This window comes from Ips typographus, linkage group LG16 (genome assembly GCF_016097725.1).
Source record: "Ips typographus isolate SLU linkage group LG16, UJ_Ityp_2.0, whole genome shotgun sequence".
NCBI lineage: Eukaryota > Metazoa > Arthropoda > Insecta > Coleoptera > Curculionidae > Ips > Ips typographus.
In genome coordinates this window covers 4,651,550-4,667,344 of record NC_138437.1, presented here as the reverse complement: position 1 = coordinate 4,667,344, position 15,795 = coordinate 4,651,550, and the positions used below count along the sequence as shown (strand labels likewise).

Here is a 15,795-nt window from a genome sequence, read left to right as displayed (position 1 = left end):
ATCAACATAAGTGAAACACGGAGTCTATTTATCTCAACCTTATATTTTTCACAAGAAATCTATTTCTGTACAGCAATAATTAATAGTATAATAAAACTATTCACCGTACCAAACGCTTCGACAATCTTTATACAATCTATCACTATTTTAAAGTATGTTACTTCTCTATTTCTTTACAGGAATTGATAACTACATGAATACTAGAATACAGTGATACAAAACAAATTTTTTTTAACGTCTTGACGTCTCGGTAACTTGCCTTTTAATTGGAGTTAAGCATACCGCGTTTTCATCTTTCTTTTCAAAATTTCGTTTAAGCCATTCCCTAACCAGCTCGTTTGATGTAAGTTCCGGCATCCTGAAACTAGCAAAAACCGAATAATCAAAATTGAGCAGATTTTGAGGCAAGCCAATAAGCATATTATAGAGTTTAGCTGCAAAGTCACTCTGAAGCTAAATGACTGATGGGACTGATCCAGAAGTCCAAAAGCCACTCTCAAACTAGTTTGAGATTGGACCACCACTATAAAAGCGTTGATCATTAATAAGTGCAAACTTGTTGAAGTTTGATTTGCTTACACAGGTGGTGGATGAGTCTCAACGTTGGGTGTCCCTTGATTTAATGCAGACGTCTTTTTGGGCTCTTTGGGATTATTGCTAAGGTCTCCATTTTCCTTTTCAACTTTCTCTGGAACACGGGTTGAAGATTTCATCATTGGCACTTGCTTTAGCTCATATTTTGTACTTTCGCTAAATTTTATTGAGTCTTCCCTCACTTCCGCCATTATGGTAGTTCGGTTTAACCAATTTTCAAGACAAAACAAGCAGAATATGTGGTGCACTATGTTCATCCAGTGATGCGCCTACGCTATACTTCCATAACAATTTGAACTGGAAAAACCGTTAAAAATCTTGAGCCAATCAGAACGACGGACTTCAATTTGCCAGACGACAGTTATTTGTCAATTGAGTTGACATTTAGACGATTTTACTTGGCTTATTTTCAAAACGTGGGAACTGTGACGTAATAGTGGTAGAAAGGGACAAATATTCTTTACTGATTTTGGTTAGATAATTATATTTTTTAGGTTTTTTAGTTCTGGAAAACTGGAATATTCGGGATTTAACCAATATGAATTTTTTTTATTTATTACACAAGTTATCAGGTGTGTACCGCATGAAATTTTGCACTAATAAATATTTTTTTCTTTTAAGCTGGTTCAATTGTTCAAAATCAGTGTTGATGAAGCTGAAAAGAATTAAAAAAAGGTAGACTAGAAACAAGACTAACGAAATAAGTAATATGAACAAACTGATAAAATTGTCTCAATGACGAAAGATAAACAAATCATAATTAAAGATTGTATTAAAGTGCTTTTGCATGTATTAAGGGCCTTTTTAAGATTTACTGCGTTATTTGAATGGCTACAAAAAAGTGTAAATAAGGAAAGTTGTAGGAAATTTTATCTTCTACAAAATTGTGTTAAGAAGTTTTTGCCTTTAAGGGTCTTCCTAAGAAGTTACAAGGCTAAAAGTGATTGGGTGCACCAAACTGCTTTTTTAAAACTAACTCCATTTCGACTGAGGTAAGCTGCGTTGTTTTAGGAGCTACAAAAAAGTGTAAATAAGGAAAGTTGTAGGAAATTTTATCTTCTACAAGATTGTGTTAAGAAGTTTTTGCCTGTAAGGGTCTCCTTAAGGAGTTACAAGGCAAAAAGTGACAGGGTGTTCTAATCTGCTTTTTTAAAACTCTATTTCGACTGAATAAGCTGCGTTATATTTGAGTAGCTACAAAAAAGTGTAAATAGGGAAAGTTGTAGGAAACTTCATCCTCTACAAGATTGTATTAAGAAATGTTTGCTCTTAAAGGTCTTCCTAAGGAGTTACAAGGCTAAAAGTGATTGGGTGCACCAAACTGCTTTTTTAAAACTAACTCCATTTCGACTGAGGTAAGCTGCGTTGTTTTAGGAGCTACAAAAAAAGTGTAAATAAGGAAAGTTGTAGGAAACTTCATCCTCTACAAGATTGTATTAAGAAGTTTTTGCTCTTAAAGGTCTTCTTAAGGAGTTACAAGGCTAAAAGTGATTGGGTGCACCAAACTGCTTTTTTAACTCCATTTTGATTGAGGTAAGCTGCGTTGTTTTAGGAGCTACAAAAAAGTGTAAATAAGGAAAGTTGTAGGAAATTTTATCTTCTACAAGATTGTGTTAAGAAGTTTTTGCCTTTAAGGGTCTCCTTAAGGAGTTACAAGGCAAAAAGTGACAGGGTGCTCTAATCTGCTTTTTTAAAACTACATTTCGACTGAATAAGCTGCGTTATATTTGAGTAGCTACAAAAAAGTGTAAATAGGGAAAGTTGTAAGAAATTTCATCATCTACAAGATTGTATCAAGGAGTTTTTGCCTGTAAGGAGTTACGAGGCAAAAAATGACTGGGTGCACCAAACTGCTTTTTTAAACTAACTCTTTCCAACTGAGGTAAGCTGCGTTATTTGATGAGCAACAAAAAAGTGTAAATAAGGAAAGTTGTAGGAAATTTCATTCTCTACAAGATTGTATTAAGGTGCTTTTGCATTTAAGGGCCTTCTTAAGGAGTTACAAGTTGCGTTATTTAAAGATGAGCTAAATAAAAGTGTAAATATGGACAGTTGTAGAAACATGATTAACATAATAACCAATATGAACAAACTGATCGAGTTTTCCCAATGACATAAAGTAAATATCTCATAAAGAATGCAAAAAATAAATTTTACACATATTTAATGACATTTATATGATTCCAGTTGATTGGTTATCTGTATATCAGGCAAAATGGTGCATTCAAACACCATTTTGCCTGATATACTTGTCTCCTTTTTCTGGTCATTGTGACGTAAAAAGCTGCAAGTCAAGCTAATAGGACATAAGAAAAAAAAAAGCATTCACCACACATTGTACAAAACTTAGTTTGTAGACAAATTTCCAAAAATAAGGAAATAATAAACAATCTGAAAACTTAAGTATTCCTGACACTGTAAAAGTGTTGTTATACCAGGTGTCCAAGAGCACCCTGGACATAGGAGATTAACATGGGAAAACGGTTTTGATTTTTTTGCGCCTGTATGATTGATTTGATTGAAAAATCGTAATAATGAAAGTTGTAGTACCTATCACGGACTAGTTTTCTGTATTTTTTTCATATCTGTAACTTGAACCCTTTCGTCGTAAAACACGAACAAAAATGCGAAAATTGTAACTTTTTACCTGCACTGTATAAGCGGTTGTCGAGCAACCGTACCAGTAACAATGATCAGTTTACCCGTTGCCCGACAACCGCCTATACAGTGCAGGCCAAAAGTTTAAATTTTCTCATTTTTGTTCGTATTTTACGACGAAAGGGCTCAAGTTAGAGATCCGAAAATACAGAAAATTAGTCCGTGATAGGTACTACAACTTTCATTAATACGATTTTTCAATCAAATCAACCGTACAGGCGCAAAAAAATTAAAACCGTTTTCCCATGTTAATCTCCTATGTCCAATGTGCTCTTGGACACCTGGTATAAAAGGATGTTTATTAAATTTTCCCTTTATTCTTTGCTTGAATTTAGGTTTTTGATAAACAAGGAAGCTCATTGAACAAGTTTAGGACTAAAGGATGGTTTTTCCAATTAGCAAGTCGTGTGTTCGAAGATAATTTAATTTATTTTCAGAAATAACACATTACATTTGATAAATTAACTTTTTCAAGTTATTGAGAAATAATTATCGATAAGCGGACAACTAATCCTAAAAAAAAAAAATAGCTAAAGGATGTGATTCAACCATAGAGTTCATATCTCGTTTATAACGAGAAAAAAAAAGGGTAAATTCGTAAGTTATGTAAGAAACATTTAAGAGTTTAAAGCTACATTTGTCTAAATTTTCTGTTTTAAAATGCAATATTAGAAAAAATGTTACGTAAGTTTGAGTTTAATAGTAAAAAAAATCTACTAACAAAACTTTTTGTGACTTTTGAAACCAATGAACTTATGAACTTAATGGTTGACTCACCCTGAACAAACTTCGTCTAGCTGATAATTCTTTACAAAAAAAAATTAATAAGGAGCTGACTAGGTAGTTAATAATTTAACTTAGTCGCTGTCAGAAGTGTCGGTGTCTGAATTCACCGCGCGGTTTCGGACACGAACCACTTGCCTGCTTTGCCTTGATGGCGTGTTGGCCATTGGATCAGAAAGTCCTCCTTCCGGAATATTCTCACCCAAGGATGCTTGACGTTGCAACGGGGTCAAATGCTCCGGATTTTGTCCCGTTGCATGGAAATTCTTGTCCAGCCATTGACTCACTCGTTTTTGGTACGAGTCCATTCTGAGCCTCCTGAAACCAGAAAAATAAACATTGAAATTTATTTTCAAAACATAACAATCAAAAACAAGAATGCAATTAGAGCCAGAAATTTTTTATTTCGACAGTTGGAACTAAAGCTACTGCGTCGGCGTCCATGTTGTACCAGACGCCATGCAGGAGTGTGTCGTTCAACATGGCCGTCACGGATTCAAGATCCAAAACGACATAAAACCTAAGTGGTGATTATTTGTTGCAATTTGTGGTAGTTGGATTTACTTACTTGGGTGTACGCGTCGGCGGAAAATACGGTACCGACCGACTTAACACGCATGCTCTTGTAGAGCGTCTCAATCCGCCGCCATTTTCAGCTTGTTGAGGTTCTGTTAGTTCTGTATCACGGGAAGTCGAGGGACCTTCAGTTGTGGTTTCTGTTGCTGGAGCAGGATTTTTGTTGCTCTTGTTGGACTTAGTTCCCTCCTCGGTTTCAGCGGACGCATCTGACATTGTTGCAGCTTTTTTTTCCTAAATATAACAATTTTTTAGCTTATAAAACACAAAAGAAACCGTAAGCAAACCTCAAGATGGACGCTTCACTTCTTCACTAAACGACGCTACGCTAAAAAAAGTGACGCGCGGAGGCTGAGCTGTCGACTAATTTGAACAGGGAAAGCCGTTACGAGTTTTGAGCCAATCAGAACGATGAATTTCAACACGTGATAAATTTTGACGTTTCACAGACGACAGTCGCTTGACAATTGAGTTAGGCGCTTTACAGTGTTGCCAAATGTATTTTCTTTTTCGGGATAGATGTGTTGAATACATTGGGGCAGTTCAGGCATTTTGAGGGGCAGATTCAAAAATTGAGAGTATTGTATTTGTAGAGTATTATATTATATATATATTTTTAATTATCATATACATTTTTTTAAGAACAATGACGATCAGGCTTCAGACCACCGTTTCGGTTTGTTGTTATTGGTCGAAGTCGGAGTGTGGTTCATCATATTATATTTATCGGCGCATTTTTAAATAATGCAAAAATAAAATATTATTTGATTTTTTGTTTCCTGAAGAGCGAGCGGGGTGAAGTTATTGGAAATGAGGTAAACACTTTGCGTTTACTAAACATTCCTAAGCAAATATCTCCCTTCTGAGGCCCTTAAGGACAAAAAGTCTCTCTATGGTTTTGATAGAGAATTAAGCTGGCTACAATTTTTCCTTTTAGAATTTTCCTCAATCCTACCAAGGGAAAAATATACAGAAGGTTAAAATTGTTTTTCAGCGATTCACAGAGTTTTCGGAAAATAACTCCCTTCTGGCGCCCTTGAGGGCAAAATGTTCCTCTTAGGTTTTCGTAGAAAATTAAATTTTGTACAATTTTTGTCCTTTATTATTTTTGTGAATTTGACCATGTAGTCGAGTTATGAGGGATTGAATTTCCGTAAGTGGACATTCAGACACTTATTTGCACTCACTAAACATTCCTAAGCAAAATATCTCCCTTCTGAGGCCCTTAAGGACAAAAAGTCTCTCTATGGTTTTGATAGAGAATTAAACAATTACACACTACAATTACAGGCTACAATTTTTTCCTGTAGACTTTTTCTCAATTCTGTCAAGGGAAAAAAAAACACAGATGGTTGAAATTTTTTTATAGGGAGGTCTTGTCTAATAATCTAAGGCACGAGAAAGTAAATCAAAACAAAAATAAACCGTATTCCTTTCAGTTTAAAATAAAGTAACTATAAAAACTGTAACATCAATCACCAATTGTAACTTCTTTTGATTAATAATTAAAAAATCAATTACAATTATTGTTTTTTTAAAAGTAATTTAATTTTAATGGTTCAAATAGTTGAAAGTAATTGAATTACATTTTTCAATTAAAGTCATCCAACTAATGACAGCTCCGCACTCTGCTTTATACATTTTTAAACTATTAAGTCATTAGTAACAGTAATATTTTTTATTAAGACAACATTAATTGAACAGTAACTAAAAAAATAAAAAAATTACAATTCCTAATAGAAATCAGGTATATAAAAATGATAGTTAATGCTAGTAAACATAAAGTTGGAATCTCCTATTTAATTATGGTTAAAGGGTTGTATTTGACCCCCACGAAATAAAAGTCATCATCTGCAAAAACAAAACCAGTTCATAAACAAAATCAAACCGAGTTTCCCCATTTATACTGGTTTTGATCTGAGCCCCAAGAGGGATGTTATCCATTAAAGTGACCTAGAAAAAAAAAACAGTTTTCAATTGAAATCCTAGTTGCTACATTAGTTTTGATATCCTGGCAGAATCTATTATTGGATGGATTGAATGTTAACCACAAACATATTTTAAAATTCTAAGATCAAGTTATCTGGATATGTTGGTGAAAATTTACTATACCCCAGTATGAATTTTTTAACTATAAATTATATTCCTTCATGATCCATGTCTTTTGTACCATTACGGAGTACATTTTGACTGACTTCAGTTTTATTATAGAATAGACTGTAGTTTGGACGTTTCTGAACTTCAAAGTTTTTATGTTTTTATGAATTATTTTTATATTTAGCTGTATTAAAATAGTTTTGTGTATGTAGGTTTATTGAGCAACTTAATTAGAACGCAGTTGGAAAATAAAACTAGTAAAAATTGCATTTGTGAATAGGTCAAGTTTATCATAATTCATTGCTAAAATGAGGTCAGTTGGCAGTATTGAGCTTAGATGTTTTAAATGGGTTTGAGTAGTTAATTATTTAGGATTCGCCTGAGAAATATTGTGGGTCATGGTTTTACGTCTAAGCCGGCTCTATAATGGTTAACCGTAGGGGAAGGAATTGTAATTATTAATGCCGGTGAAAACACCCAAATTTAAGGCGGACAAGCTTCGACCCTGATGACGTGCTGGGTGAAGGTTCGTTTCCTGTTTCCGTTATTTCTCCGTCTATTTTGGTTTCTCCGTTTTTTGTTATTTTACCTATAAAGAGTTTTTTCCCGAACGTATATTCCCATTTTTTAGAAAAATCTGATGAGTGATATATGACTTTGGGAAGTCAGAAACCGTTTTTTTGGCTTTTAGGTTCATGGGATGCACTTCATCGGTTCTGACTTGTGACAATGCAGTTGGGGGGTAACTTCGAGGAATAGCCAGGTGAGCAGTCGGATATAAACGACACTGATTTTCACCCATTTAATTTACATGACACGTCCGTGCCTAGGGCTCAAAGCCCGACTGTATCTTTACCTCGTGGTTGTTTGCAGCAGTTTATATAGCATCTAATCTTGTAATCTGCACACGACACTGTATGATGTGTACACTGTGTGTAGTGAAAGGTTCTGGCCAAACACAGATTCTCGGCATAATCCTTGATTCTAATTTAGTATCCAACTGGCTATATATGTAACCTCTTCCATTCTAATGAGGATTTGGAGATATGAGCTTGATCAGGAAGCAAAGGATTTGCACCCTCTTAAGACACTCAAAGTTGATGCACATTTATTTTATACACTGGAAAAATCAAAAACTAATCAACATTATTTTATCGAGTCTTTTATACGTCAATCTTTTTACTTATTTGCCTCAAAAAATATTTATCTCTACAACCAGTCAGCCAGACTAAACTAATGTGGCTATTTGCAAAACTACGGTATCGGTTTGGATTTTTCGAGTTTATTTTAGCTAAAATGTTGATTGAATTCGATTGAAGCTGTGCTTGATTTTTCAAATGCAATTTGCAAGTAAAATTTGCAAAATAGTTCTATTTACTTTTTACGTTATTTAACCGCTTTCGTTAAAAATTTTACATCTCTTTCCCTATCAGCAAATACACGAATTTACGGTCATTAAATCTTTTTACGCCTTCTGGAAACTGCCTTCCTATTACCTTTTTGACTTATTTATGTTGCCGGTAAAAGCTGATTTAGTTACTGCATCCACGTTTATGTGATTTTAATAAATTACAATTATAAACTCTAAAGGCAGTGTTTTTAACTTTATTCAAAAAACTATTCACACATGTTTTAATGAGGGAACATCAAATAAAATGATTATGATCTTTCATGGACACGTTTTCAATTAATTAATGGATTTACTAACGCTGTACTGTAATAGGTATATTATCACACTCGTGGTAGAGTGACTGTAAAGTATTAAATTTTATATATACAACTAAATATGCTCAAAAAATACATTTGTTGAAAATTAGGTTTACTTTATTCTTAGGTAGTCCATATAACTTTTGGTAGAGGATTAAACTTAAGTTTTTGCAGCACATTAAATTCTTTACAATTTTTGTGCCTTCACATTTCCCTGAAATTTGCCATGTGGCCGAGTTACGGTGGATTGATCTGCGACCCTTACGAACAAAACATCTGATCTTCTGCGACTTCTCGAAGGCGTTTGACAGTGTGTCACACCGGGTCCTACTTAGCAAACTTGTATAGGTACTATGGCATCAGGGGAAACTCCCTACAACTTACTCAGTCATACCTTTCAGTCTCTCTCTAAATCTTGTATGTAAATGAACTTCCCACCTCTCAATTCTGACATCAGTTCAATATGCAGATGACACAACCGTTCTTGACCATTATTGCAAAACTGCTCAGCTCCACGTAGTAGTTGCCTCCACTATTAGGAAACTAAACACCTATTTTGCTGACATCAATCTATGCCTCAACCTTGAAAAAAACAGAAACTGCTATATTCTCCTTGAGAGAAAAAAATGAAGGTGAATCTTTCAAATTTTTAGGAGTAATCTCTGACAGCAGGTTAACCTGGAAACACCACATCACCCAGTAGACAAAAATCCTCTCCTTGACCCTATTTCTTCTACGCAGAATCTCACATACCACTCCAATAGAAGATTCCCGCACAGCATATGTGGGCCTTTTCCAGTCCAAACTATCATAAGGCCTATTATTCTGGGGAAATTTGACAGACTAGCAAAAGGTCTTTCTCTTACAAAAAAAGCCATAAGAATTATAGGCAAACTAGGGCCCTTGGAGCTTCTTTTCAAGATCTTCAAATTCTAATCTCACCAGGCCTTTAAATGCAAAAACACTTTAATACAATCTTGTAGAAAATGAAATACAACTTTATTACCAATTGCAACTACTTTTGTTTAGTAATTGAAAAATTAATCAAAATTATTGTTTTTGAACAGTAATTCAATTATAGTAGTTAAACAGTTAATAGACATCTTAAAGTAGAATTTGCAGTAAAAGGTGCAAACGAATAAAAAAATAAAGGTCCTTATATAATATTTTGATAAACTAGAAACTGTTGAACATCCGGCATTCGTAAGACCCGCAATAAATCTCAGGTAGGAAACTTGAAACGCAGTAATTATCTTTTAATCTACTCTGAGGTTTTTTCTTAGACCGGATCTGACTGCATCTTGAAAGTTATTCCTATCACAACGCTATAAAAAGGACATTATTCTTTCCGTGTATTGTGTTCGGAACGACACAATACGGTGTTAAGGATGGAGTCATCATGGGTTTTGTATAAGATAGACAAAACACCAAAAAAAAATTAAACCAAAAAAAACACTCTGCTTTAGTTTGATGGACATTGTCTTCTAACCATTCCAGATATCTCTAAACTAGAAGTTTTCAGATAAATAAAGTTATGCTTTATACTTAATCGTTTGAGAAACGAAGACATGTGTGTTATGCCTCTCTACTAAGTAGTATCAACACAAAAAATTGTAGGTAAACAGTATATGATACAACAAAATGAAATTGAGCCTAAACACATTTAAGCATGGTATAAAGGACATCGAAATGTTACATCTGGATTTCTGTACTGATGGATGGAAGCACGCCAGTCAGCTTAATATACAGTCGTGTATCATCGTTGAAATATTCCTTGATTGAGTAATAAGTAGAGACCGGATTAAGAAAACACTAAAATCGTGAACAAAAGCGCTTAAAAAGCAAAACTATTTTCCTCAAAAAGGTTCTGGACTGCTTTTAAGGCATTTTAAACCTTGTAGATGGTTCTAAAAACTTTTGGAAGCTTTTAAACTGTTTTAAAAGCATACTGAAACTTTTAGAGTGTCTTTGAAAGGTTTTGAGATTGTAGACTATTTTAAAAGCCTTTGGAAGGCTTTTGATTGCTTTACAAGCATTTTGGAGTTTTTGTAGTATTTCGAAATCTTTTTTGACTACTTTACGAACATTTGGAAAGTTTTTGGACAGTTTAAAAAGCAGTCAAGGTCTTTGACTGCTTTTAAAGCATTTGAAAACTTATGGAGGGTTCTAGAAACTTGTGCAAGCTTTTAAACTGCTTTAGAAGCATACGGAAGGTCTTAGACTGCCTTGAATTTTTTTGAGAGCTTCTAGACTAGTTGAAGATGATTTGGAAGCCTTTAGACTGTTTTAAAAGCTTTTGGAAAGCTTTCGACTGCTTGAGAAGCATTTTGGAGTTTCTGTAGTGTTTTAAAATCTTTTTAGCCTACTTTAGGAGCATTTGGAAAGTGTTTAAGGTGCTAGACTGCTTTTAACGCATTTGAAACCTTCTAGACGATTCTCTTTTGGTCGTTGTTAAACTGCTCTAGGAGCATACGGAAGCTTTTAGACTGTCTGAAGCTGTGTGAAGCTTTTGGAAGCTTCTAGGCTGTTTCGTAAGCTTTTGCAAGTCGTTTTGGAGCTTCTACAGTGTTATTTTTTTTACAATTTTCAGACTATTCGGAGCATTTGGAAATTATTTGGTCAGTTTAAATTTGTAAATTGATACTTACCCATTTTGCAACAGATAATTGATATATTTTTGTCTCTCAGAATTAACCTATACAAAATAAGACCATACAAAAAATGGAATGATGAAAAAAATCTGTCAAATGACGTGTTTTAGCGAAAATCGTTCACATTAGATGTCAAAATTTGGTTGCTCTTGTTATTTACAAAAAGCAAAAATTTCTAGAAATCCGGACTGTAGTAATAAACTTTCCTTGTATTTTCTTAGCAATTGAGGTGTTCACTAAATTGTTCCTCCTAAAACTTTTTGGAGGTCATAACAAGAGTTGTGTGCATTTTAGATCAAAGACATATGTAGTCCAATAAGGTTAACAACAAATTTTGACTTATGGTAAACTACTACTGTATATAAATCTCACGGGAACTGGAAAATAAAAATCGTTTATAAATTATACTGACATCAAGTCAATAAAAATAAATGTCCTGTTTACAGTGGGACACAATGTGAATACGCAATAAATAAAGGATAAGTTAGATTGCAAACCTGAGTAAGTTTCAATTTGCAACCCAATTAAACTTGCAGTATTTTAAATAGAGTAGCATTGATTGATATGTCAGTTAATTTTTCTCTGACTCCTAATTTCCTCGGACATGATTTAAAAATAACCGAGTCTAAAGGAAATTAGAGTTTACTTTGAATTAAGAAAACTCTTTAACTGCTCATGATTGGCTTCTATGTAAGTGATGGGTTATAGTTTCTAAATATAAAATCCATGGAAATTATTTTTATACTTCCGTTCCGTGATCACAATTAGCTTTGTAATACTTTTAAATATATACGTATTTGTAAGTGTGAAGTTTATTTTGATTGCGTTCATGACGTACACGATTTGCAAACAGGAGTACCATATTAAGGCAAGTTTCTGATTTCTTCAGCATTTTAATTGGCTATTAATTGTTATACGTTAGGAATTAATAACGTTTTGAGGTGGATTGCGACTGAATTTCTCATACGAAACGACATTAATTTTAACGATGTTACAGTGCGCCTACTTAATCAACTGGAGATAAGCAATACATTTGAAACGTCCTAAGAATGAGAACTGCTAGAGTGTAGACCGGATATATTTCAAGTTGAATTTTCAAGTTTCTTGCAGCCTTCACCATCTAGATGTACTGCAAGAGCTAAAATATTGTATTTATTTCTTAATAAATGCCTCCATTAGTTTATTGCACGTGTTACAACAACTTACTGTATTGTATGTACAAGAATTTGGGTGTTAATTAATGAGGCGTGTTAATTAAATTAGGTCTGTTAACCCTCAGTCTAATTTACATAAATTACTTACTTATTTACTCAAAGTATTACTTTTCAAATAACCTTAGAGTAAAATTTAATTAGCGTTATGACAAAACGTTACGGTTTTCTGTAATAGTACACGCCAGGCAATGATCAGTGGCAAACTAGAAATATAACCCAGTCGTTTCTAGAAAACAATAAAGTTGTGTAAAAATAAATCCCACAATACAACGGATACATTTTTTGTATTGTTTTGAAAAGTCAAAAAATCTTTACTAGAAATTATAAAAAAAATTTTTCGTGATTTATCTAACTAACTAAAGCTGGTTTTATAATCTCTGTTACCCCCATTTTCGTTATTTTTTGTTCGGAAATTATAAATCCAGCATTATTCAAAATGGTGGTTGATATCCGTCATAGACAAATTAATATTCAATCCACACGTCAGGGCTATCTTTCGGGCGATAAAATTTTAAAGGTTTGCAGGTACAAAAACGGATTATTTGACATCTTTTCAGGGCTTAGATATTTAAGACATTTACACTCCTCAAAAACACTACTATCTTATCTTTGCCTGATTAAATCAATTAAGTATTTTGAAATACTTAATTGATTTAATCAGGAAAGTTCAGAAAGAAAAATAAAAAAGTGTTAAAATTTACCACTATTTAATAGGTCAAAATTGTGATTTTTAATAAAAACTGCCAAATTTAACCTAAAATTACACTAAAATCTGGTTAATTTCTTTTCTTAATAACGTTTAACTGATCTATTGTTAATTTGAATGCAATTATTTTAACTACATCATTGAAAACAATGTGAGTATAAAACTTAAATTTTGAAGCCAAATATTTAATTTCTTGAAAATTTCTCAACTAAGTCTTTCTTAGTTGAGAACTTATATAAAATCCAGAACCAGTTCCAAAATAGAAATTGACAGAAAGGTTTTGAAAAAAATCACGTTGCCATTACAAATTTAAAAAACACACAAAAACAATCACTTTCAGTTGTGATAAATTAAATTTACTATGTTTCATACCTGCATGACTGTACTCCAAGTATTGGAGTATGTCAGTACAGTGTTAACTATCAAAATCAGTTCCATGAAGCTATAAATCGAACTTGAAACACAGCAAAATATTACAAAGTAATTTAACTGTGTTTTATACTTTCATGACTGTTTACACAGCAGTATAGTTTAATTGACTAGTATTTGTCAGTACAGAGTCTACTGTCAAAATGAGTACCATGAAGCTGTACAGCTTTAAAACACAGTAGAACCATTTCAAAGTAACTGTATTTTATACCTCCATGAGTGAGTTTTTAGTTGCTTTTTTTTGACACGATCATCGAATTTGTCATTAAACTGTCATAATCAATTAGCTAGCTGTAGGCAAAAGCTTTCTGAGTTAACCTAGTTAATATTTTGACTAGTTGAGTACGCTGTAGTTTCAGTGTCTACGTTTACATCGCATAAGTATTTCTGATACTACTAAATGTCATAAAAAATGTTGTTTGTGAAGGCAAAAAGTGACTGCGTTTTCACACTTTTAGACTGTTTTTACCAAAATTATGGGACCGTACTAGGAACGACAGTTTTGACATTTTAAATCTACTACCATCTGTCGAAAATTACGAAACACTGTCAAAATCAATTCAATCAAAGTTGGAAATTAAATTGCATTTTATAGGTTTATGGTTGGGATTTTAAGAGTTGTGATCTACTTTTGTGTCATAAATGTGGCAACACTGGTAAAATGCAATCCATCGAGATATTAAGCTATAAAAAATCTTCTTGAAAATTGCATTCTATAGCTTTATAGAAGGATTTGGACAGTTTCAAATCTACTTCTTAGTGTCGGAAGTGTGGCAATACTGAGAAAAACTATAGAAAACTATCTTGCGAACTGGAAAAGAGTACTAATTAGACGAATTACGTTTTATAGATTTATGGAAGGGATTTTTACAGTTGTGACGTTTCAAACCTACTTTTGTCTGTCATAAATGTGGCAACAATGGTAAAATGCAATCCATCGAGCTATAAAGCTATAGAAAATCTTCTTTAAAGTTGAGAAAGAATATCAATTAATTGAATTGCATTCTAGAGCTTCATAGGAGGATTTTGACAGTTTCAAATCTACTTTTTAGTGTCGGAAGTGTGGCAATACTGACAAAATCCACTCAAGATATAAAACTATAGAAAACCGTCTTGTGAACTGGAAAAGAGTACTAATTAGACGAATTGCATTTTATAGCTTTATGGGAGTGATTTTTACAGTTGTGACGTTTCAAACTTAGTTCTGAATGATGTAAAGGTGACTGCACTGTCCAAATCCATTCCATTGATCTATAAAACTATAGATAAGTCAGAAATTACTTTATTAATTAACAAATCTGGACAGGCAATAGAACAGAATACTTTTATGCTTCTAAGTCTAAATTCCAACTGGTATTCCATGTTGATTATGGAAATAATGGAAGTCCCGCATGCTTGAGATACTTATTAACATATTTTTAATGAAATGGTTTCCATGGAAAATCCCATTGATTTTATAGTTCTTTTCCTACCTTCTTTTTTTTACAGTTTTTACGCTACCTTCTTTCTTTTCAAGCTAAAATTTTCTCTGAGATAATATCAATATTATTAAGCTTTCCACTTAACAGAAATCTGGATTAAAATGGAAAGATTACCAGGCAGTAAAATATTTAATTCTGCTTGATTTTAATTTGATAGTAGCATAAATAAAAAAATACTCCAGGGTGGGAATTAAAACTAAACAAAATTGTGACTTTCTGAATCAAATTAGGATCGAAGTTGAGAATGAGATATCGCAAACATTTAAGTCAAATTCTATCGCCCAGCACTAAGAATGTACATTATACGCCACTGATACAAGTAACGAGTTTCAAATTTGTTCATAAAATAACGCAAAGCAATTTTCCTGCGATTCTACGTGTTTGTTCAGCTTCGATGGGTAATCTTTTCTAAAATAATTTAAAAAGTCATTAGTACTTCCTGCCGTCTAAATTTAATCGGTTCCGTCTTATTCTTACTAAAAATTTCAGGTATGAAGAATTTACTACTAATGGTAAAAAATTATTATCAGGGGCGTTGCCATGTTCGTTTATAATTTACACTAGAAATTTACAAGTTACAAGTACAGTATTTTATTACTAAAACCTCTATTATAGTAATTTAATAAAGACTACACTAAACTGGTTTCAAATTGGTCAACTGTCAAACTCTCCCCGTACCCACTTCAAACCCGTTGTTAGTTCAGAGTCAATAAACCAGGTACATAATTTGGGATAATTGTTTGAGGGATGATATCAGCCACATCATAACTTATTTAACAAACAACAGGGTGGTAATTATGAGTAAATATTTAATCAAAAAAGACTCTTACAAAGTGCTAAAAATAAGGGTTGTAAAGCTCGGTACGTTCTTGATTTTTTTTTTAAATGTAAGGTCAAAT

General features: G+C 33.1%; 2 protein-coding genes across 3 annotated transcripts; both read right to left on the bottom strand.

The window, feature by feature from the left end:
* Positions 1 to 27: 27 nt before the first annotated feature.
* Positions 28 to 1,001, bottom strand: LOC145739101 (uncharacterized). Of its 2 annotated transcripts, none has more exons than XM_081994444.1 (2): positions 580 to 1,001; positions 28 to 523 (listed from the first exon to the last, which is right to left on the bottom strand). In XM_081994444.1, the coding sequence occupies exons 1-2, from the start codon at positions 849 to 851 to the stop codon at positions 502 to 504; spliced, it is 294 nt and encodes a 97-aa protein (XP_081850570.1). In that variant the 5' UTR covers positions 852 to 1,001; the 3' UTR covers positions 28 to 501. The 2 variants fall into 2 exon arrangements, with proteins under 2 accessions (XP_081850570.1, XP_081850569.1); XM_081994443.1 differs by having other exon boundaries at positions 28 to 364; positions 580 to 975.
* A 2,661-nt stretch (positions 1,002 to 3,662) lies between these two features.
* On the bottom strand, positions 3,663 to 5,019 carry LOC145738937 (uncharacterized). The gene is made up of 3 exons (XM_081994125.1): positions 4,899 to 5,019; positions 4,604 to 4,845; positions 3,663 to 4,353 (listed from the first exon to the last, which is right to left on the bottom strand). The coding sequence occupies exons 2-3, from the start codon at positions 4,825 to 4,827 to the stop codon at positions 4,110 to 4,112; spliced, it is 468 nt and encodes a 155-aa protein (XP_081850251.1). The 5' UTR covers positions 4,828 to 4,845; positions 4,899 to 5,019; the 3' UTR covers positions 3,663 to 4,109.
* Between the last annotated feature and the right edge of the window lie 10,776 nt (positions 5,020 to 15,795).

Bases quoted from the DNA above. Each gene is read 5' to 3' on its own strand.
- LOC145739101 (XM_081994443.1), bottom strand. From the start codon at position 851: ATGAACATAGTGCACCACATATTCTGCTTGTTTTGTCTTGAAAATTGG. The intron at 365-579 runs GTAAGCAAATCA...GGTTTTTGCTAG, and splicing joins GAGACTCATCCACCACCTGT to TTTCAGGATGCCGGAACTTA.
- LOC145738937 (XM_081994125.1), bottom strand. From the start codon at position 4,827: ATGTCAGATGCGTCCGCTGAAACCGAGGAGGGAACTAAGTCCAACAAG. The intron at 4,354-4,603 runs GTAAGTAAATCC...TTCTGGTTTCAG, and splicing joins CCGCCGACGCGTACACCCAA to GAGGCTCAGAATGGACTCGT.